The sequence below is a fragment of the Malurus melanocephalus genome, unplaced genomic scaffold (assembly GCF_030028575.1).
Source record: "Malurus melanocephalus ecotype Western Australia unplaced genomic scaffold, MMel_1.1 scaffold_369, whole genome shotgun sequence".
In the NCBI taxonomy this organism is placed as follows: Eukaryota; Metazoa; Chordata; class Aves; order Passeriformes; family Maluridae; genus Malurus; species Malurus melanocephalus.
Genome location: NW_026623601.1, coordinates 592715 through 616539, shown reverse-complemented (window position 1 = coordinate 616539; position 23825 = coordinate 592715). Strand labels below are relative to the sequence as shown.

Here is a 23825-nt window from a genome sequence, read left to right as displayed (position 1 = left end):
TTGACCACCCTTTCCACGGGGAAATTCCTCCTGATTTACACCCTGAGCCTCCTCTGGTAGAATTTGAGGCCGTTCCTGCWCCTCCTGTCCCTGTTCCCTGGGAACAGATCCCAAATCCCCCCCKGCTGCCCGCTCCTGTCAGGGAGTTGTGCAGAGCCACAAGGTCCCCCCGATCCCTCTTTTCTCCCTTTTCTTCCCTTTCTCAGCTCCCTCAGCCTCTTTTGGGGTTCCATCCCCTTCCCCAGCTKATGTGGGCATCACACTTAAATATGGAATTAAACAGGAAGGGAGGCCTGAGCTGCGAGCAAGGATTAAACCTCATTCTAGAGCACGTTCAGACATCTGAACCTGCTGTGGAAACAGCTCTGAACAAGGTGTCACCAGCAAGACCCAACAGATTTCCTGCTGCCACACAAGCGTTATCAAGCAGAGGCTTTAAATATTCTTAACTTAGCCCTTTTCTTCTGTTTTTTAGGTGATCAGAGTGACAGGTTTCCTGAAAGGGCTTTACACRGATTTCGAGTTGAAGTCAGATAATGTAAAGGTGAGCATGAGACTTTCTTACTTATTTAGCTCTCAGTATTTTTAACAACTTTCCACGTGGTTCTTTTGGTCTTTTCTGTGTTCAGCATCAAGGACCTGTTGTTGTTTTTGTGAAAAAGTTGCAGAAGTTACTGCCTGTGGGTTATATTATGTAATGCATGTGGTAAACACCTATAAATTTGTGCACAGATGGGTTTTAAAGAGTCTTGTGGTCTTTCAGCAGAATCCATGGCCCTAAATTTATTGCTTTATGTATTTATGTGTATATATATATATATATATGGACTATAAATATATAAATTAAATATCCTTTTTTAATATCCCAACACTCACTGAGGTATTTTTCTAGGATCTGCAATAGCTTGATTCCACTATAAAACTAGCTAATTACTGAAAGAGGAGATTAATATTATTACTGAAAACTCGTTTTCTTGAATCCAAGGGTGACTTTACTCTCTGTTTGCCTCATTGCCTTGATTTTTGGCTGAGCTGATGCCGAGTTCTCCGAGTCCCAACCCGATTTGGGAGCTTTGGTCGCTGATTGCTGGCAGACAAGTCAGTGTTTGTGTGTTGCCACTTGGGCAGCTGATCCCTTGGTGTTTGTTTAACRTAGCAACTGAAGAATGAGGCCTGGGAGCCTGACTTCTCATCATTTCAGCCAGTTTTAGTCACTGATTAATGYGTGTGTTCACTTCTGAGACTGCTCTTAGCATTGTCAGGATGAGTAAAATTCATTAATTTATAACCAAATTGTTGTTTTTTTGTTGACCCAAAAAGCAGATTTCCCAGCAACTCCTGAGCAGGTCTGGGTTGCACATATGTGCTGCTGCCTGTCTGAGAATTTTTTCCCAGCCCAGGCATCCAGGAGGGTTTTCCAGAGCTCAGGCAGAGGAGATCAAAATTGTGGAGTGTTGGGGAAAATGTCTCAGTCTTGAATTCCTCTTCCCAAAACGTTGGGAAGGCTCAGGAGGAATTGCCTACTTACTTAGGGTGATTTTTGTAGGAGTTGTGGAAGATCAGGAGAAAAAATTTTATCTTAGTAATCACTAGGAGAGAGATGTAAGGAGGATAAAAATCATGAAGAGTCCTTAATTGTGGGGATTTCTCTGGAAGAAATTCACCTCGTGTATCAACTACACTGGGTATCACTGTGTAGTTAGATATCACTATATATTTATTAGAGGTTCATTTTGTTAAGTTTAATTAACTTTGTTCTCTTATAAATAGAAAATTGCATGTCACCCTTGATCTTCTAATTTTTCTTATCAGCTTTATATGTACAAACACACGAAAAAAAATATTCTATATTTACACACATATAAATTTCTACCACTTGAAATTAGGGAAATACCTTTTTTAAAAATCTGCACAGGAAAATCCCCAGCTTGGTGGCAGTTTTTTGTTTTAATCCTTTTGCAAGGGGCRAAGATGGGAAGTACCCTGACTCTGGAGACTCTTCCCACCTTTCTGACCATGTGCTTGCAGCAGAACCCAGTTTTTGTTTTTGGGAGAGCRCCTCTGGAGCTTGGGATGCCMCTGGRACAGCTCTGTTAAGCTCCAGTGGCRCACAGAAAATTCTCCTTGCATGGCTTTCATTTTTTAACAGGCTGGCTAATATTCCTTGAATGTTGTTTTATTTTATTAATAAATCCCAGAGGTTTTTTCCCCACTGAGTGTTCTACTTCCCACCAGATTTTCATTCTCTGGGCCAGTAAAATTTCACTCAGCTTTCCTTTGTTTATTTGGTCTTTTTTTTTACTTCAGATTTTACATGCTCGCTAGAAGGCATCATTTCAGCTGAAGGGCACTTGGTGCAAATTGTTTGTAAAGCATAATTCTAAAACTAAATTAAGCTGATAATTATGAAGGTAAAAATTTCTCTTAATTGCTCTTTTTACCAGGATAAGGATTCCAAAATCAACTTCCTTCAGAAGGCCATCGATGCTGTTGTGATGGTGACAGGAGAGCCGCTGTCAGTGAAACCAGCCCGAGTTGTGGCCGGGCACGAGCCCGAGAAAACCAACGAGTTCCTGCAGGCTATTGGCAAGTGCTGCTTAAATAAGGTASGGCTGAATTAAATAGAATTTATTAAATTTTGTTTAATCAGCACGTTCTGGTTGGTTATCAGGGTTTATTTGGGATGATTCGGGAAGGGGATCAGGGCACCCTCAGGATGCTGATGGGATCTGTGTAGGGATCTGGGTGGATCCATRGGCCACAAAAATTCCATATCACAAAAAAACCCCATGGAACACCCCAGTCTGCCTTGCGGGAACAGCAACTACTGCCTTGACTGGCCAGTTTTAATTATGATATAAACAGGGGTAAGGGGATAAAAGGGTTTTATTTTGGTATTCAATGRTATCTCAGCTGCACAACTCAGCAGAATGGAAGAAACACCAGAAAATTTGCGTTTAACACGTGTGTAAGTTTTATAAACTTCACAAACCAGTATATTTATGTAGATAAAGTAACATTTCTTTATTTTAAAGAATTCCCTCTTGGGATGCGGTTAAGTTTAGTTTGCACAATGTGTTTTAGGGAGGAGACTTCAACCAAGGTTGGAGCTTTAGGGTTTGAGATGGCACAGGGCACACTGAGCCCTTATTGAGGATGTTTGGGTTTTCTGCCCAGCACAACCCTAAAACAGAACTGGAATATCAGGCTACAAGAATTACGAGCATGGAGGCTAAGGGCACAGAAAATGTCTAGAAGGTTCTTTAAAATATATCAAAGRGTATATGAAAATAAAAGGCAAAAATCATCAGGCATCATCATTGTGGTTCACTTTGTTTGTCATTCAATAATATTTATTAGATTTGAAATAACATTTATTAGATTTGAAACTCAAAATAAACCTTCAGAATCTTTACAATTTTGGGGTACAGATACGTTGGTTACCCAGCCACTTGATTACCTTTGAGTTTATCTCCTGTCAGTGAAATCTCTTAATTGTGGAATGAAAAGTCATTTTTCCACTGTTCTTTTCTTGACTGTGGAAATAAAATAATGGGGAAATTTGATAACTGCTTGAAAGCAACTGCAGGGGCAATTTTTACACAGAATTATTTCATTCTTACATGGAATTGTTATGTTCTTGCTTTGCATTTTTATGTTCTTAATAATTTCTACATTAATTATTTAATAAAATAATTTACTCTTTTCACTGGTGTTTTTTCTGTTCCTTGCAGCTGTCCAGTGATGCTGCTGTAAAAAGGATCTTGGCTGGGGAAAGAGCTGATCCTAAAGGGAAACCTCCACCCTCTAAACCTCGAGATAAAGAGAGCAGAGAGCCCAAACCAGAAGAACAAAAGAGCCATAGGGATAAAGAGGTAGAATTTGAATTTTTTTGGAGGTACCATGATTTATTTGTTTGGGGTTTTTTTAGCCTGCTGTAAGTTGCTGTATGATTGAGTTGGAATGTATTGGAATTAATTTTGAGTGTTTGCTTTCTTTTTAGAGCAGGAGAGATGCTGAAATTAAAGARAGAAGCCCAAGCAGAGACAGAAAAAAAGGAGATAGAGAAAAGGAAAGGGACAAACAGAAGAACAATGAAGAGAGGCACAAAGAACCTGAAAGAGACACCTTGAAGGAAGGGGAAAAACAAGAAAGGGAAAGAAGCAAAAGCAGAGCGGCCAAACAAGGAAGAGAAACGGAAAAAAGCAGAGGAAAAGGAGACGTAGAGCAAGGAGATGATAAAGGGCAGGAAAGAGAGAGGAGGCTTGAAGGAGGAAGAGAAAAGGACAGAGTGAAAGGAGATGGTCTTGGGCAGGAAAGAGAGAAAAGACTTGAAGGAGGAAGAGAAAAGGAAAAAGTGAAAGGAGATGATCTCGGGCAGGAAAGAGAGAAAAGACTTAAAGGAGGAAGAGAAAAGGACAGAGTGAAAGGAAGAGACAAAGATAAGGCCAGGGACAGAGAAGAAGAGAAAGACAGAGAGAGACGAAGAGATCAGGACAGACAAAAAGATGGGGAGCTTTTAAAGGACCACGGGAAGGAGCAAGCAGAGAAAAAGGTAATTGGAATGTTACTGTGGGGAAGAGCTTTCCCCATGCTRTGGTTGGGACTGGGCTCATTCCAGTGGCCTTTTCATGTTTGAATTCCTGCTCATTTTGCAGGAACGGACCTTCATCTTGTTCCAAACCCCATCCATGGCAGGGACACCTCACGCTATCCCAGGCTGCTCCAAACCCCAGTRTCCAGCCTGGCCTTGGGCACTGCCAGGGATCCAGGGGCAGCCACAGCTTCTCTGGAATTCCATCCCAGGGAACAATTCCTTCCCCAAATCCTRTCCATCCCTGCCCTCTGTCAATATGAGCCCATTCCCCTTTGYCCTGGCACTCCATTCCTTGTCCCTCTCTGTCATTCTTGCTGTTTCCCTTCAGGTACTGCAGGGCCTTCTCAGTGTAAAGTCACTCTCAGTTGGTCCTGGATTGTCCTTAAGGTCCCTTCCAAYCCAAACCAGTCTGGGATTTAAGGATTCAACTCTTAAATTGCCTTGAGAGCCATCTTTTCATTGCCTTTCATGTCATTATTCTTTCATTTTCACTTCCTCTAAATATTTCCTTTTCTACTTTCCTATTCCATTGGTAGAAATTCAGGATTGATGGGCACCAAAATGCTTTTTTAGGAGGGATTTGGAGCCTAAAACCATTTATTTTCTTTCCAGCCTGCAGATTCTGAAGAATCCACGCTTAGAAAATCACAGAGGCCAACTAAAGACAGCAAGTGCCAGCCAGATACTGAGGTTAGTAGTGGAGAAGGTGGGAATATTCCAAGTGTTGCATTTTGATTTGGGAATTTGCTTGAAAAGGATGTAGGGGTGAAAGGATAATTTTTAGGGCTGGAAAATACATTAAATACCCACTTCCCTGTTTTTTTGGTTGTTTATTTATTAAAAATTTCTCTGAGCTTGGACCAAAAGAAAAAAATCTACTCAGTTTATTTAATTTTCCAGATTTTATTTAATGTTTTGGATGCTTTTTAAAATCCCAAACTGGTTTGGGTTGAGAGGAACCTTCAAGCTCATCTCTTCCACYCCCCTGCCACGGGTTTTCTCTATTTCCTCAGGAAAGCTGATGGGTTTTTTGCATTTACTTTTGAATTTTAGCAGAAGTTCCTGTTTTGGGGAGCAAAGCTGTTGTTTTAGGGGTTTCAAAACCTGGTATAGCAGCTCAGGAAGTGCCTCTGTTACCCTGGTGTCTCCATCTGCTGCTTCCTGATCACCTGAGGCAATTGGGGGAATTTTGGAGCCAAATGTTTATAAAAGGGGAGACTCCAGGCAATGACCCTAAAGCAGGCAGGATCCCAAATCCAGCACGACTCTCTGACATCACTATGACAAATTTATAGCTCTGAAACCCAACCAAACTCTTTAAAATTTTTGGCACTGGCAGGGAGAGCTTATAAAAAAGGGGTTTTAATTTTTTTTTTTAGCCTCCAGCAAATAATCGTGGCCAAGTGAAACTTCCTACAAAATTCTAATGGAAATTCTGAGCCTCACCCCAAACTCTCCTTGTGCTCTTGGGCACTGCAATAATCYACTCAAGGGCCAGTAAAGTTTCATTTCCCCTCCTCAGTGCTTTTGGGAGGGATTCCAAGGATTTGGGAGTTGTTACCTGAAATCCAAATGGCCTTCTTTGCGTAACAGCAGAGGCTGCTCACTCTGGAGCTGCTGAAAACACAAATTTCACACCAGAGCATGGCAAATATCATCACTTTGAAGCTGTRGAAGGGAGGAACAGAATTTTTCTCTCTCTCGTTAGTTTTTTATATATATTTTTTCTATCTTTTTAGCTTTTTATATATATATTTTCTATCTCTCTTTACCTTTTATATGTGTATTTTCCATCTCTCTTTAGCTTTTTATATCTATTTTTGCTACCACTCTTTAGCTTTTTAAATATATTTTTTCTCTCCTTAGCTTTTTATACATATATTTTCCATCTCTCTTTAGCTATTTATATATATATTTTCCCCTCTCTTTAGCTTTTTAAATATATTTTTCTATCTCTCTTTAGCTTTTTAAATAGTTTCTTTTCCATTTTTCTTCAGCTTTTAAAATATGTTTTTTCCATCTCTCTTTAGCTTTTCATGGACATATATTTCTCTCTCTCTCTTTAGCTGTTTAAATATATTTTTTCTACCTCTCTTTAGCTTTTTTAATATATATTTTTCTATAGCTATAGAATAKAAATGTATTCACTACCTAAAGGTCAGCCACTATTTTTTTTTCCCCTCAGGATGAACCTCTTCGCATTTACTTTAGAAAACAAATCAATTTCTACTTTAAAATGAAATATTCTATATGTACATTTTGCATTCTGTAGAATATTTTAAAGCTGTCATTTAAACTTTAGTCCCTGGCTTTTCTTCAATGAGTTTAGGAATTTTAATGAGATTTTCTCTGTTTGTGCAAATCTTAGTTTTTCTTGCTGCTAATGATCCAGCTTTTTTCTCCTTAAGSCTGGCTGATTTTGKTTTTTTTTTAAATTTAAATGTATTTTTCTGTTGCTAAGTGTGCAATGCTCATCACGTGGGTATCCATAATTTTCTGGAGCTAGAARAAAGCAGGGATAAATGGGAATTAAGAGACATTTGGCCACCACATGGCAATCAGAGGCTGCCTCAAGGCTGGTTTGGGATCAGGTTGAGTCGTGTCTATTCCCCCTCAATCAATCCCAGGGAAAARTCAGATTTAAAATGCCCTTTTGGACCTTTTAAATAATGATTTGYCTCTTGAGGAGAGGTGGAGGAGGTCACAGAGCATCTGCTGCTGCAGAACAGGTGAATCATTCACCCTTGAGGCCAAACACCTTGGAAAAGTCTCCTCCTCGTTTCCCGTGGCTGCTGGAACTCTTGGCTGAARTTTTCTGTAATATCCTGTCACCTCTGGGTTTTATTTCTGCCCTGCAAATTGGAGCTGGTCACTCGAAACAGCCTCTAAATCCCACCTGATGARCTTCTGTTCCTCTTGGRATTTATTTGGGTTAGCTAATGAAAYTATGGGATGGAAAAAGGACAGCAGGGAGAATTATTCCATGGAAATCTGCAGGACATGGCTCAAATAATGTTTCTGTTCTGGAGCAGGGAATGTCCCCCTCTCTCCTTGGTGTCAGCACACAAAATTCCATCATTTAAGGTGTAAAAAACCAAAACTATGGGATGAAAAAAGGACAGCAGAGAAAATTATTCCATGGAAACCTGCAGGACACGGCTGAAATATTTCTGTTCTAGAGCTGGGAATGTCCCCCTCTGTCCTTGGTCTCAGCACCCCAAAAATCCATCATTTAAGGTGTAAAAAACCAAAACTATGGGATGAGAAAAGGCCAGAAGAGAGAATTRTTCCATGGAAATCTGCAGGATTACTCAAATAATGTTTCTGTTCTGTTGTAGGGAATGTCACTTTCTCTTTGGTGTCAGCACATCAAAAATCCATCATATAAATTTAAAAAAAAAATTAAACTGTGGGATGAAAAAAGAACAGCAGGGAGAATTAGTCTATGAAAATGTGCAGGACATGACTCAAATAATGTTTCTGTTCCGGAGCAGGGAATGTCCCCCTCTCTCTTTTCTGTCACCACACCAAAAATCTATCATTTAAACTTTAAAAAACCAAAACTATGGGATGAAAAAAGGACAGMAGAGAGAAGAATCATTCCATGGAAACCTGAAGGACATGGCTCAAATGTCATTTTGATTCTCTTTTCCAACCTTAATGATTATCAGCAGGGCTGACAAAAAAAAWTTTAATTTTTTTGAATGAAAATTGCACACACAGATCATTAATTCACACATACTCCAACAAAAAAAAAAAGGGAAGAAAACCCTGGGAAGTTTTTGAATTCTTGAATTTTTGAATCCAAATTTCTGAATTTTGGGTAAGAAGCAGGGCTTTTCTCAAGGGAAGCTGCCATTTAAGTCATGCACTGTACAAGCCTGGCATTACTTTAAATCCTTTTGAATGATTTTCAAATCCTTGCTTCTGTTTTGGAATGAAATCTGAAAGATTTTCCAGTAGGTTGAAGAGGAGCTGTGATGCAGCCAAAACCCAGAGGTGATTGTAGGAATCCTGCTCATCATATCCCACAAAAGTTCCACAAAATTGGATGCTCTTTGTTCACATTTGGAAGTTGCTTTTTTTCCATCACATGAGTTCATGTGAAAGAAAATAACTGGGTCATATCCAGGAAAAAAAATATCCCCAGACCTTGAGGGAAAGAAACTCAACATAAACACRTGGATCAGTTCTGAAATAAATGTTCTTTTGAAGTAAAATACTTAGAGATAGAAAGCAACACATGAGTAAATTTTAAATATAATTATGTAATTTTAAATCTGGTGTTATATAATTTTTTGGGGGGTTTTGGTTTGTTTTTTTTTTGTCTAGAATGAAAATCCTGCAAGGATATYGAGGCAGCCTTCAGCAAAAGGATCGAGGCATCGCTCCAAGCCCCCAGGAGAAGGTAACCACAGCGAGGATATTGKTATTTCTGTCAAATACTCTGCAGGATTATTGAGCAGGAGTAGCAGGAATATTGAAATATCTGTGTTTATTATTGTCAGGGTTTGGTTTGTACTCCCTGCTTGCATTTCTGAATTCAAGAGGCAATTTTCCTTTTTGGGACACAAAAAGTGAGATTCAGTTCGTTTTGTTCACGTTCCCCACTCATAGTTGCAGATAGAAATTTAGCCTGCTTTTGGTAATTAATCTGTAATTACTCTCTAAATGAGCTTTTGCAGCTATTTCTGACATTTGTTAAATGCTTACAGCAGAGCAAAGTGAAGAKTTTAGTCTTGAAACAGTTTTAATTTGATTTTACAGGCAGTCAGGCCAAATAATTTCTCTGTGGCAGTGCTTTTTTGCAATTACATCACCAACTTCTATAATTAAACCTATTAAAAATTGTATTTGCACACTGACTGAGAAGTAGATAATCTTCAGAATATCCCAAATATTGCACATCAGGAAGAAAAAAATCCGAGTGTAGCCCTGCAATCTGCTTGTGTAGGAAAGCAAGAGGAAGAGCCTGGAGAAACTCRTGGATAAGGAATAAAACTGGCTGCTTGCAGTGAAACTGCAATTTCTGTATTTTGGTGCCTTTTTCCCTCCTCTTATTGCAGTGATTGATTGTCATTTCCTTTCAGTGCTTCATGACCCTGATTTTTTAATTCTAAAAATGAAATTACTGTGCATAAATCACTTTATTATGAAGATTTGGTGACACCTGAGAATTCCACCTGTTAAAAATGGCCAATTCTGGTTAAAAATCGGTGCTTTTTAGACTGATGAAGATCCTCACACACTTCATTTGCCAATCTCACCATTATTAATTGATAYCAAGAGAGCCTGTGTTGCCGAGTGTCTTCCCACATTTTCTTTGGATTTCTGGTTTAGAAAATGTTGGAGTTACATCAGTCCTGATTTAGGATAATGAACAGCCCTGTTTGGGCACCTTAAATACCTTGGGGGAAAAAAAAAATTGGCACTTGGGATCTGAATGTGTGTTCATTCAGGAGCTTCATTCCAGTTGGGGCTAGAAAATTGAAATTTTTGAATAATTTGGCAGCCAAGAAATCAGAAAATTGAAATTTTTGAATAATTTGGCAGCCAAAAAAAACTGTCTGGATTCCATTAAATTCAGCCTTACTTTCCTACTTAGTGATTTTCAGCTGATCCTATAACTTCTTCTATTTCCCAAGATTTCAATATTTGTTTTATGTGGCACTGAACTGCGGTGAGCAGCCACACCCCATTTATGAKATTTTAAAACCAGTTTTATGTCCTTTTAAAACCTGTTTTAAATGAAATACAGAGAATCACTTTCCCTGTGCTTTGGCTTTAGGGTGAATATTTTAAAATATTCCTCTTTTCCTCCTGCAGCACTCAAATTTTAATTTACCAGAGCCAGAAATATTTTGGGAAATTTCCCTTTTTTTGTTGTGACACTGTGGGGTTGTCACAGGTGAATAATCCAGCRGGTAGGAAAGCATTTTTTAGATGCWTGTTGCACACTGGTGATGTTGATTTTATCTAATATTAATTGGAAATAAATCARTGCACACCAGGAGGGAATATCTCTTCTCCGTGGGCAGATAAATTTGAGGTTTGTACTGAATATTTCAGCTTTTAGGAGTTCAGGCAGCACTGGGGTAAAAAGTCTTTGTGCACCTTGAATTTATGGACATTGAAGAGGGTTTATTAAACTGAAAGAGATCCTAACAGAATTTTAGCTTTTTATTTTGAAGTTTTATTTTGGTTTCATTTGGCCATAAACCGGTTTGTTCCAGGTGCTGTGGACACGAGGAATGCGACCGACAGGATTTCAGAGGAGCTGCAGGACAAAAATGAGCAAGAACTTGCAGAAAAACCCAAAGGTGGGGAAAATCCCAATCTGCCTGCCAAGGAAAATCCAACTGCAGTGTTTTGGGGTCAAATCCATGAACTGGATGATGCAAGGAGATTGATTTGCATTTAAACCTTGGGTTTTAATCATATYTGATTAATGTTCTGCTTTGAAAAATCTCCATCCTCTGATAAAGCAACGACTTTGCATTTTCCTATTCTTTTGTTTTCCAAGAGGCAGTGTCCAAGGGAAATCTGCACCTGAATCCCTTGGTGGATTGTTCTCTGTAAGAAGTGAATACTGGGACTCTCAGTGCTCTCATTTTACAGCATTCCAGAGGAAAATCCCATCCCATCCCTGCATTCTTCCTCCTCCATTTTCCCCCAAGTTGGACATAACTCCCAAGGCATAGATTTGTGTCCAGCTACAACATCCACGGAGCTGTGGAAGCAAAATGCAGGAGAAAGAAGCAAAAAGCTGCAATTTTTATTCTCTCCAGATTCAGATTCTTGAGCTGGTTGTGAGGGGGAATCTGGGGAGAAGAAATATGAACGGAGGGCCAAGACTTCTGTGTGACCTTCCCCAATTTCCATGCCAATTCCCTTTCATCTCTTGGAGCTGTCTTGTCCTTTGGAATGAATCTGGGATGGGATAGAAACRTATTTTATGATAAAATAAATCATTTTATGATCAAATAAATCTGGGCTGGGTGTTGGAGAGGAATATCCCCAGGTTCATTTTTGATTTGGATTGGACCCCCTGGTGGCACAAACACCAAATACTCAGATTCAGGTGAATAATGAAGGTTCAAAAAGACTTCTAAAATCATCAAGTCCAACCTTTATCATCGAGTTCAACCTTTATTTTACTGACTGATCTTTATTTTAGGATTATAAACCTTTCATTTTTTTAGGCTCAGGACCTTTAAGGTCCTTTCCAACCCAAGCCATTGATTAGAAAACATTGTTTATTAACTGAAATAAATTTATTTTCCTGGATCTTTTGGAGCATTATTTCTGTGTGCCTCAGTTATATTTTGTTGTGGAGTGCTGAGGCTCTGCATCCTGATTTTCCTGGCCCTGGGAGTGGTTCCCAAATTTTGGATGTAGCTCTTGTTCTGTGCGTCATGCCCAACTTGATCTGATTGCAGAATAAATAGAATTTCCCTGARAAATCAGTGTATTTGTTATTTCCAGATTCATTTGCCAGAGATTCAGTAACTCTYCAGTGACAAAACACAGCATCAAACACTGTTAGAAACTTCTAAYAGAAAAAAAGGACTTTTTAATCAATCAAACCCTTCTCTGCTGCTTTTTTACCCTTTATGTGATGTATTGTATAAATTTTAAATAGAATTTGGCTGCTTCGAGCAGGCTTTACCCAAGGACTTTGTATTAAAAAAAAGGGAAACAAAAGGATTGAGTGAGGTTATGTCATTTTCACAGAGAAGGGAATTTCATAATGTTGAGATACATATAAAAATATAGAAATTTATTTTTTTTTTCAGTGCAGTGCTAAGATTAAAAATACTGTCATAAAAAACGGTTTTTCTTGCCAGCTAATCCCCAATTTKATATTTTTTTGTTTAACAGAAGGAGAAGCAGAGAATGTGACTCCTGAAAAACCTGCAAATGGGGAAGTGGCTCCTCACATCCCACCTCAGCCTGCCCAAAGGTACATTTCTATCTTTTACTGTGTTCTTAACCCATCAACTGCTTCCATGTGATGTTATTAAAATAAAAGATGTTTGAGGAAAACATTGCATTCCCTCTGTGACGATGGTGTTTGGAACAGATGRATTTACGTTTTAAGCCCCGATTTAATTCTGTTTTTTGCTCAGCACAGGCTTGTATTGTGTGAAAATGATTTTTTTCCCCATTTCCATTGCTTCCATGTAATGGAATGTTTGAGGAAAATATTTCATTCCCCCTGTGAGGATGGTGTTTGGAAAGGATGAATTTACCTTTTAAACTTCAATTTAATTCTGTTTTTGCTCAGCACAGCCTTGTGKTGTTGTGTGAAAATGGTTTTTCCCCATTTCTGTTGCCTCCATGTGATGTTTTTAAAATGAGAGATGTTTGAGGAGAACATTGCATTCCCTCTATGCGGTTTGGGTTAGGATGAACCTGCCTTTTAAACCCCAATTTAATTCTGTTTTTTGCTCAGCAAAGGCTTGTGTTGTTGTGTGAAAATGATTTTTCCCCATTTCTGTTGCTTCAATGTGTTGTTATTAAARTGAGAGACATTAGACGAGAACATCCCTCTGTGTTGATGGAGTTTGGAAAGGATGAATTTACCTTTTAAACCCCGATTTAATTCTGCTTTCTGCTCAGCACAGCCTTGTGCTGCTGTGTCTCTGTGCAAGTGATTTCTCTCCATTTTCATTTTTATCACAGGCGGATTCCCCGTCCTGGCAGTGCAAGGCCGGCGCCACCGCGGGTCAGACGCCAGGAGAGCGCCGAGCTMGTCCTTCCAGAAAGGTGAGAATGAGGGAAATGCACGGTGGGAGCTGCTTGGAGCACCCTCATGGTGTTCTTCAGCTCCTCAGGGTGCTCACCTCAGTGGGATCCCCACCCCTGGAATGTCCCAGGAATCCCAAAAAACACCTGGATGTGGCACTGAGTGACAAAGTGGGGATCAGTCACAGCTTGGACTCGGAGAGCTCTTCCAGCCTCACTGATTCTGGGCCTTTCTGACTTTTTTTTTATGGTTTTTGGTTGAATGATTCTGGGCCTTTATGACCTTTCTTTGATCTTTTTTGATTGAGTTTGGTTCATTCTGGACAGATCTCAGTATTTAGACGAATTCCTGTTTTCCTCGTGTTTTATTCCCGCATGAGGGTCTTGGAGAGCTTTTCCATCCTCTGATTCTGGGCCTTTCTGACTTTTTTTTTTATGTTTTTCGTTTGAGTTTGGTTCATTCTGGACAGATTCTCAGTGTTCCCACAATTTCCCATTTCTGTCATGTTTTATTCCCCCGTGTTTTATTCCCTCGTGAAGGACTCAGAGAGCTTTTCCAGCCTCTGCGATTCTGGCACTCTCTGACTTTTTTTGATGGTTTTTGGTTGAGTTTGGTTCATTCTGGAACAGATCTCAGTATTCCCACGATTTCCCATTTTCCTCATGTTTTATTCCCTCATGAAGGACTCGGAGAGCTTTTCCAGCCTCAGTGATTCTGGCACTTTTTAACCTTTTTTGATGGATTTTGTTTGACTGATTCTGGGAGTTTTAAAACTTTTTTGATGCTTTTTGTTTGAGTTTGGTTCATTGTGGACAGATCTCAGTATTCCCACAATTTCCCATTTTCCTCGTGCCCCTTCAGGAGTGGCAGTGCCAAGCCCGCCCCGCCCGTGATCCGGGAGCCGCAGCTCTCTGAGGATGAGGATGAGCAGTTTGTGGTGGAGGCAGCAGCGCCCCTGCCAGACATGCCAAAGGTCTGTTTCTGCTCAKCTCACTGAACCTTTTTCCAGATTTCATTTGCAGATTTTATTTTTTTTATTTTTATTCCTGGAGGGGAGAAGGCTCCAGGGAGAGTTCAGGGTCTAAAGGGGCACCAGGAGAGCTGGACAGGGACTGGGAACAAGGGATGGAGGGACAGGACACAGGGAATGGCTTTAAACTGGAAGAGATGAGGTTTAGATGGGATTTTGGGAATTGGGAATTGTTCCCTGGGAGGGGCTGAGTTGGAATTCCCACAGGAGTGTCCAAGGCCAGGCTGGACATTGGGGCTTGGAGCACCCTGGGACCCTGGAAATGTCCCTGGGGTGGCATGATTTGGGCTTTAATATCCCTTCCCACCAAAACCCTTCCACCATTCCCTGATTTGCTGAAACCTTTAATATTTTTGAGTATTAAAAAAAAAAAAATTGAATATTAAATCCACCTTGCTTGTGCAATATTTTGAATATTAAATCCACCAACTTTTTCCAACTTCAACTCTCTTCCTGCGTGTGTAGGAGCCCGAAGTGGAGCTGCTGGAGGATCAAAAGCACGGTATGTTTGCTTTTATCTCCGTTTGGACAGATCCACAACCAACATTTATGRGTTTGATCCAAATGCTGAGCTCTGAAAATGCTGAAAAAAGCAATGAAATCCCTCCTGAGGGAAGGGGGCTTTGCAAAGCTTGCAGGAAAAAAATTCTTTCCCCAAGGCTTGTTTTCCTGTGCAGCTGCATTTCCATCTCTGCTAAGGACAGTTTTTCTGAGCATCTTCAGTGTCAGCAGGATTTCAAATTCTGCAGAGAGCTCAGAAATTAATGTTTTTTCAAGAGTCAGGTACAGCTTGGCAGCTCTGAGATGAACTGTAAAGACAAATTCTAGGAAAACTTGGGAGAAAAAAAGGTCAAATAACCAATTCCTGGTGTGTCAGTGTTGAAATTTCATAATAAAATTATATCCATGTCGCTCTAAGAATTGTCTGCATTCAAAAAAACCAAGGAAGTTTGGTTTATTTTATCATCTAAATGTTTAAAACTGTTTTAAATGGGTGGTGATTTTTGTGTCCATCAGTGCTGAGAAAAAAATGCTGATTTTTCAACAGGTGGGCTGGTGAAAAAAATCCTGGAAACAAAGAAGGATTATGAGGCATCCCAGAAATCATCCCAGACCACAGACAGGGTAAGGTGGCGATGGGAGATTAAACATTGCAACTGTCACCTTTTTTTTTGCTTTAAATGTGGGGGTTTTTTTGCAACTGAGACCTTCTTCTCCCTGTGTTTTTCCTGTGTTTTTCCTGTGTTTTTCCTGTGTTTTTCCTGGGTTTTTCCTGGGTTTTTCCTGGGTTTTTCCTGGGTTTTCCCAGGTTTTTTTTCTGGTTTTTTTTCCTGGGTTTTTCCTGCGTTTTTCCTGGGTTTTTCCTAGGTTTTTCTTGCGTTTTCCTTGGGATTTCTCCTGTGTTTTTCCTGCGTTTTTCCTGCATTTTTCCTGCGTTTTTCCTGGGTTTCTAACTAGGTGGTGCTGTTGGATCAGCAGTTCCCAGGCTCAGTTTGGGGAAAAACCTTGGGAATTGGTTTCTGTGAGTTCTCCCTGGCTCTGTGGGGTCTGTGGGATCTGTGGGGTGTGGGATCTCTGAGATCTATGGGATCCGTGGGATCTCTGGGATCTGTGAGGTTTGTAGGATCTGTGGGGTGCAGGATCACAGGGCAGCATTTAGAGAATCCMGTGGATTCTGAGCTCAGGGAGCTTCCTTTGCTGTCCCTGCTGCATTTTCTGCTTGGCTTTTTTTAATTTTTGTTTTCTGCTTGAGAAAAACAACCCAAACTCGTCCCTTTTTAACCCCTTAAATATTTGTAAACATTCAACTGTGCCCCTCCACAATAACGTCTGAGTCTCACCCTTTTTTCAATCCCTGAAACCATTCAGTCCTCGTTTTGTTGCGTTTTTGAAGCCCTGTTCCAGCAGGGCTGAGAACAGACAACTAATTCTGGAAAARAAAAACCTGCTGACTTCCTAATCCATCACGTGGAAAGGTGCCTGAGCTCCTGGAAAAAGTGATTAAAAATGTTCAGTTGGTGACAGAAAACAAGAGAGAAAGGGAGCTCTGAAATTGGGATCCAGAGAAAAGTATGTTTTTTTCAGAGTTGAATGGAAAAGATGGGAAAATGTTCAGAGTTGGTGACAGAAAATGAGGAGGGGAGTGTGGTTTTCCTGAAATTTGGATTCAGAGAGAACCATTTTCCTGAGAGCAGAGCTGAATGGAAAAGGTGATTAAAAATGCTCAGTTAATGACAGAAAATAAGAGAGACGTGTAGTTCTCCTGAAATTGGAATCCAGAGAAAAGTGGGGTTTTGTTGACAGCAGAGCTGAATGGAAAAGGGGATTAAAAATGCTTGGAATTAGTGACAGAAAACAAGAACTGAAATTAATGAAAATCAGTGAAATTAGTGGAAACAAGAGAGAAGGGGAGTTTTCCTGAAATTGGGATTCAGAGAAAAGTGTGGTTTTCCTGACAGCRGAGTTGAATAGAAAGGTGATTAAAAGTGCAGGGAATTAGTGGCAGAAAACAAGAGCTGGAGACATGACTGAGTCCTGGCAGCTGATTTTACAGGCTGGAGTTGCTGTGGCACAGGAGACAGTAAAATTAAAAATAACTCAAATTTCCAGTTTGGCATTCCCTGTGGGAATTTCTGGGTGGAGAGATGGCACCACCAAACTCCCCAGGAGAAATATGTCCTGCATCAGGATGCAGCTGTGTTTTCCAAACACACAAAAAAATTAAATTAAGGGTAAAATTAAGTAACTAAATTAAAATTAAAATTAAATTAAGTAAAATTAAGGGTCCTGCTGTATTTTGGGATCAAAACATCCCAGAATCCAGGGAATATTTGAAAGAAAACTTGCTTTGGGAAGTGCCATCTGCTGAAACCACGCTGGTCCCTCTGTGTGTCAGTAGAATATTTATCTTCCCTCGTTCTTTAAACTGTTCAATACATCCAAAATGAAATATTTTCCCACTCAAATTCATTCAAGCCTTGATCTTCTGCCAGCTGGGAAAATAAAAAGGAAAAAAAACAGCAAGCTGAATGCTGGAATTTTTGCTTAATGCATTATTAATTCCAGTATTCAGCACAAATAAAAATGATCAATGGAGCGGCCTGATTTATTGGGGATTAATCAGGCAGAAATGAGGTGGAGTTGGTGGATTAATTCTTCATCCAAAGGTAACCCCAATGCCCTCTCAGGGATGTTTCACACCTTGRTGGCTGAGGAACATTTATTTATGTTCAAAACTTTCCTTCCAAACCCTTTCTGTGCGTTTGGGGTTTTTAGGAATTTTAATTTAAGAAAAAAAAAAAAAGAAAGAAAAGCGGGACTTTGATGCTGTAGGTTTTGCATGTGCAAAGTTACAATAATATACACAATTTTGGGGTCAAACCAARAGGTCATGCTGGGAATACACAAGATTTTTGCTGCCTTGATTAGCCTAAAAAATTCCTAAATAAGCCCCAAAACTTCCCAAATGTTCCTAAATGTGTTTGTTTAGAATCTCTAATGTGAAGCAGAGAAAGGAGCAGATGTTCCATTTTGCATTTCACTTGGTTTATTTGATGTGTGGCAGGTTATTAAACCGCTGGAGCTTGCGGGATARCAAAATTCCCATTTTTTTGCCCCAAAAGGGCTTTGGAAAAGCAGCAGCTCTGAGGGAGGAATTCAGTTTTAATTTGAATTTCCAGCGTGATCCATGAGAAACTCAGAACAAATCCAATCTGATTCTGTTTAAAGTGCTGCAGGTCGTGGGTTTTACATTTATCCATCATCTGCACGGCTCTGGCAGTGCCCTGCAATTAATGAATTCATTGTATTAACGAGCTGGAGTCTGAAATCTGAGATTTTATGGGTCTGGGTGGTTCCCACAACCCCATGGCATCCTAAAGATGCTGAGAGGGAAATTGAGGAATTACCTGGGGCAGGGATTTCAGCATTTCTGTTGATGATGTGACCTTAATTCAGTGGGAAATCTCACAACTCCCCTGTGACATTTTTGTTGATGATGTGACTTTAATTCCATGGGAAATCTCAGAATTTCCCCAAAAATGTTTGTTTTTTTTTTACCCAGCCGAGCCCACAGGAGCTCCAATGTCCTTAAAGCTCTCAGGAATAAAAATGGGGTGCCCAGGGGGTTGTGTGAGTGGTTCCCATCACCCTATGTCATCCTAAAGATGCTGAAAACAAAATCAAGGAGTTACCTGGGGCAGGGATTTCAGCATCTCTGTTGAAGTTGKGACCTTAATTCAGTGGGAAATCTCACAATTTCCCCAAAAATGGGATTTTTTACCAGCAGCCAAGTCCTTTTTGAGCAGCAGAAGCTGCTTTTCCAGGGCAGGAGGTGATGGGTACAGGGGGCAGGGCTGGCAGCAGAAAGGGAAGGTTGGGACTGGCACCAGTGTGCATTGGGGGTGAATTAATTAACAATCTGCCATTGCTAATTACTGCTGGAATGAACTCTTCAGGGTCAGGATTCACAGGGCTGGAGCCTCTCTGCCAGGGGGAGAGGGAGAGGATCCAGGGAGAGCTCAGAGAGCCTAAAGGGGCTCAGGAGAGCTAGAGAGGGACTGGGGACAAGGGATGGAGGGACAGGACACAGGGAATTGCTTTAAACTGGAAGAGATGAGGTTTAGATGGGATTTTGGGAATTAGGAATTGCTCCCTGGGAGGACTGGGATGGAATTCCCACAGGAGTGTCCAAGGCCAGGCTGGAGATTGGGGTTTGGAGCACCCTGGGGATGAGATTTAAGGTTCCTTTCAACCCAAACCATTCCATGATTCCACTTGAATGGAATGATTCATGCTGAATCCTGCCCCAAAAATGGGAAATTTTGKGAGCTGAACTCTTCCCCAAGTGAGGGAAAGCAAGGAGGGTGTGTGGGCTGGCTGGCTGTTCATGCACAGGTGAAAAGTCCAGCTTATTTTAGAGAACCCAAAAAGAAACTGGGAACTAAAAACCACCACCCTCCAAAAAAAAAAAAAAAAAATTAAAAAATGTGATTTGATTTAAAAAGCTCTCTTGAAAGAGGCATTCTTTTATTTTCCAGCTCAGGRGCAGGTCAGGCTGACTCTGGTAAATGCAGTGAAGAACATTGTGTCTCCAACTCCTTGGCCTGTGCCTGAACCCTGTACCTGGCAGCAGCAGAAAAAGCATCCTGTTCATTGAGAACCATTTAACATTTACAGCTTTCCCCCTGGTTCTGTGAAAATTTCTTGCAGGGATCCCTGGTGGATCGTTAAAACACAGGCTCTGTAAAAACCGGGCAAAGAAAACACCTTTTATGATCAAAAAATATATTTTGTGTGATAAAAAAAGCGCCCCACCTTGTTGGTTTTGCACTGAACGTATTCCAGTCGTTCGTCCAAAATGAAATTTCTGCCCTGTCCTGGAGAAAGAGGAGGGGGAGAATGGTGGAGCTCAATAAAATCATGATTGTTTGGGTCTGTTTTCCTTGTGGGATGTAATAATAGGGTTAAAAGGGGCTGCAGAAACTATTAAAATGCTTGATGGATGTTTGGACTAATTCGGTTCATATTTAATTTTAAAAAAAGGAAACAAAGGAGAAGGTATGTAAAAGGAAGAAAATGCTATTTCTGGAAATCCTGGTGGTTTCTGGAGCCTCGTTGATGGTTTCCCCTTTAGTGATTAAAAAAGAAAATTCCTGCTTTCGCATTTCCCAGGTCCCTGCAGCCAGGCCCACRTTGTGTTCTGCTCACGTGGAGCTGATGGCAAAAGCAGCTTTTTTCCAGCACTCCAAAATAAACATTTCTCTCGGTGCCTTGTGGAAAAGGAAACGTGTCAGGTCTACAGGAGCGCTGCAGCCTTTGACACGGGGATAATTTGTGGGTTCTGGGGCTGCTGGGAGAGGGGAGGCAGTGGAGGTGTAGGGCCTGATGGAAAAGCCTGGAATAATTCAGGTCCTGGTGGTTTTCTCCTGGCTTCCTGTCCTTTCCTTTTTTCTTTCCTTTTTCCTTTCCTTTTTCCATTTCCTTTCCCATTCCCATTTCCCCTTTTCCCATTCCCCTTTCCCCTTTCCCTTTTCCCTTTCCCCTTTCTCCATCCCTGACAATTCTGTAATTCCGTGACTTATTTTGGGTTATTTATGGTTTGGTTATTATTTGGGATAATATTTTCTCCTTTTAATCTCCCTTTTGAAGTGTTCAAGCACACAGAGAACATGCTGGAATTGCAGGGACATTGGAATTAATTCTCAATRTTTTCTTTACACTTTAAGGGCTGATCCATCAAAAATATTCCCAGTTTCTTTTTGCTTTTCACTCGAGCTGTGTGTTTAAGGCTGGAATATTTCAGATTGTGAGCTATGGCCACCTGATACAGACAAAAATACTGAATGGGACTGGACCCAAAACTGAGCCCTGGGGAACCCCACTGGTGACCAATCCCAGCTGGAATATTCCCATTCCCCCCCCTCCCTGGGCCAGGCCTTCAGCAATGTTTATCCCATAAAAATGTGTTTGCCCAAACTGTGCACTGCCAGCCTTTCCGGGAAAAACACTGGGAATCATTCCCAAAGCTGGCATTTGGGAAATAAAACCAGAGCATTCTTCAGGTTTCTCACACCCCAGCCCTCAGATAATGCTCTGGCTGAATYTTCTCCCTTCCCAGAGCACTGTGTGTGAAATAAATCCCTGATTTCTTGGCCGAGGCTCTGGATAATGGACACAGGGACTAGGATGGTGAGGATTTGGAAAAAACGAGGTGATGGGGTGTTTTCCTGGGAAGCTGTTGGCTCTGCCACAGCCCTGGATCCAAAATATTCTTTACTGAGCGTGCGGCTGTTTTCCCTAATTCTGATTTCCCTGATTCTGATTTCCCTGATTCTGATTTCCCTGATTCTGATTTCCCTGATTCTGATTTTCATCAGGAGAAGCCAGTGGCGTCAGAAACATCACGAAAAAGGGAGAGGGAGCTGGTGGCCAAAGAGATGGAGAAGCTGCAGGTGTCCATCCAGAGCGTGTGCCAGAACGCCCTGACGCTGGGCAGGATCGTGGATTACATCCAGGAGGACATGGATGCCATGAGGAAYGAGCTGCACGCCTGGCGCCGGGAGAACCGGCAGCACGCCGACGAGCTGCAGAGAGAGCAGAGGTCAGGGGGCACAGAAACGGGGCTGGGAGCTCTGAAAAACTGATAAATTACAGAGATAGTGGATTCATTGAGGAGTCATTGATATTGGATCAGTGTGGTCATTAAAACTTAAAAAACAGATATATTGAATTCATTGAGGAATTGTAGATATTGGATCAGTGTGGTCACAGAGACAGATCTTAGGAGCTCTAAAAAATTTATAAATAACAGAGAGATTCAATTCATTGAGGAATTCCAGATACTGGATTGGTGTGGTCACAAAAACAGGGTTAGGAGCTCTGAAAAATTTATAAATAACAGAGAGATTGAGTTCATTGAGGAATTGTAGATTTGGATCAGTGTGGTCATTAAAACTTTTAAACAACAGATATTGAATCCATTCAGGAATTGTAGATATTAGATCAGTGTAGCCACAAAAACAGGGTTAGGAGYTCTGAAAAATTTATAAATAACAGAGAGATTGAATTTGTTGAGGAATTGTAGATATTGAATCAGTATGGTCACACAGAGAGATCTAAGGAACTCTTAAAATTTAGAAATAACAGAGAGATTGAATCCATTAAGGAATTGTAGATATTGGATCGGTGTGGTCATTAAAACTTACAAACAAAAGAGAGATTGAATTCTTTGAGGAATCATTGATATTGAATCAGTGTGGTCATTAAAACTTATAAAACAACAGAGATGTAGAATTCATTAAGGATTCTTAGATACTCGATCAGCCACAGCTTCCCTGGCCCTTGTCTCAGAGTTTTAGCAGAAAAATCAGATGAGCCAAAAAGCGACTTTTACTGTTGAATTATGGCTGATCTCCSTTGAACAATATTCCCCACGTTGTAGCTTTGTCTTTGTGGTTTTWATTCCAAACTTTTTTCAGGAAGGGTGGGAACAATTTAAAGGCCGGGTTGGACGGGGTTTGGAACAAGTTGGGATCRTGGAAAATATCCCTGGATGAGCTTTAGGGTCCYKTCCAACCCAAACCACCCTGGGATTGATTCCATGAAATCCTTTAGAGCCTTTCAGGTATCAAAATGTGCTTTTTTGGAGAATTGAAGGCCCCGGAGCAGGGGAAGTTTCCAGCAATATCCCACAGCTCGTCGTGTCTCTTGCAGCATCACAGACAGCGCCGTGGAGCCGCTCAAAGCCGACCTGGCCGAGCTGGAGCAGCTGATCAAGGACCAGCAGGACAAGATCTGCGCTGTCAAAGCAAACATCTTGAGGAACGAAGAGAAAATCCAGAGGATGGTGCTGAGCATCAACCTGTCTTCCAGGAGGTGAAGGAGAGGGGAAGAGAGAGAAATGAGAGAGCTTTGGGACTCAGTGACATTGTTACCAAAAAAAAATCCAAATAGCAGCGACGCCTTGTTTGGATGTAAAATGTTTATGGACCAGAACCCGGAAAATTGTATAAAAAACCCATTATTGCATTGATTTTTAGATGTTGATATTATGCAGGATGAAATTCTATTCACTTGAATGCTCAGGTTGCAGAGCTATTAAAGGAATTTGTTTGTTTAACTGTGAGCTGCTGTTTCTCACTTCCCCTTGCCTTCTCCTTCGTTCTCCTCCATCTCCTTCTCCTCATCCCCCTGAAATTCCCTCTGAATTATTGAAGACCTGATAAATGGGAATTAAAGAACTCCTTCCCCCCCATTAAATATTCAAAAAAAAGGTTCCTGAGTCCTGTTCAGAGCTCTGAGGAATCTGATCAGCACCGAGTGAAAACGCAACCCAAGCATCGCCACATAAGGGAGCTGCAGTATTTTATCTGCACAGGTGTTAATTCCATTTTTATTGCATCTGTTCATTTGGAAAGGATTAATTTAAGTACCTGTTTCCTCCCTGATGCACGTCCTCGTGGTTTTTTCTYGGGGAATAGCTCCCCTGATTTTTTTTTAGCGAGCTGCAGATGTCTGCAGCGTTTTCCTAACAACCTCTGCCCGTCAGAGTCTGGCTCCAGCGATTCCCAAATCTGCAAAGAGCATCACTGGATGGGTGCAGAGGCTTCAGTCCCCTGCAAGGCTGTTACCAAGGGTTTTATGATGTTTTGGATGTTTATTTTACGGTGTTTGGACCATGGATGAAGTGTTAGTGGCCTCAGTTTTCTTTCTGTGATTYGTAAATCTATATTTTTTTGTGTTGTTTTCTTTCCCCCCCTTCGGGATTTCTTTATCTGCTGTCTGAACCTAAAAACATACCCCATGTATCATCAGCGTAATGTGAGTATTTGGGGTGTGAAATGATTTGGAGGGGTGGGAGGCTTTGCTGGGTGGGGTTTTTTTGGGGTGGGTGGAGAAGCATTTGGGGGCTTGGGAAGGAAAGGGAGAGAAAATGGGAGGGAGGAGAG

General features: G+C 40.9%; 1 protein-coding gene across 1 annotated transcript; it reads left to right on the top strand.

The window, feature by feature from the left end:
• Positions 1-425: 425 nt before the first annotated feature.
• Positions 426-22996, top strand: TRAF3IP1 (TRAF3 interacting protein 1). Its single transcript, XM_057378659.1, has 14 exons — positions 426-544; positions 2445-2606; positions 3735-3875; positions 4004-4555; positions 5210-5287; positions 8930-9005; positions 10831-10917; positions 12479-12560; positions 13283-13366; positions 14208-14319; positions 14842-14878; positions 15425-15501; positions 21255-21478; positions 22591-22996. The coding sequence occupies exons 2-14, from the start codon at positions 2496-2498 to the stop codon at positions 22754-22756; spliced, it is 1827 nt and encodes a 608-aa protein (XP_057234642.1). The 5' UTR covers positions 426-544; positions 2445-2495; the 3' UTR covers positions 22757-22996.
• The last annotated feature ends 829 nt before the right edge of the window (positions 22997-23825 follow it).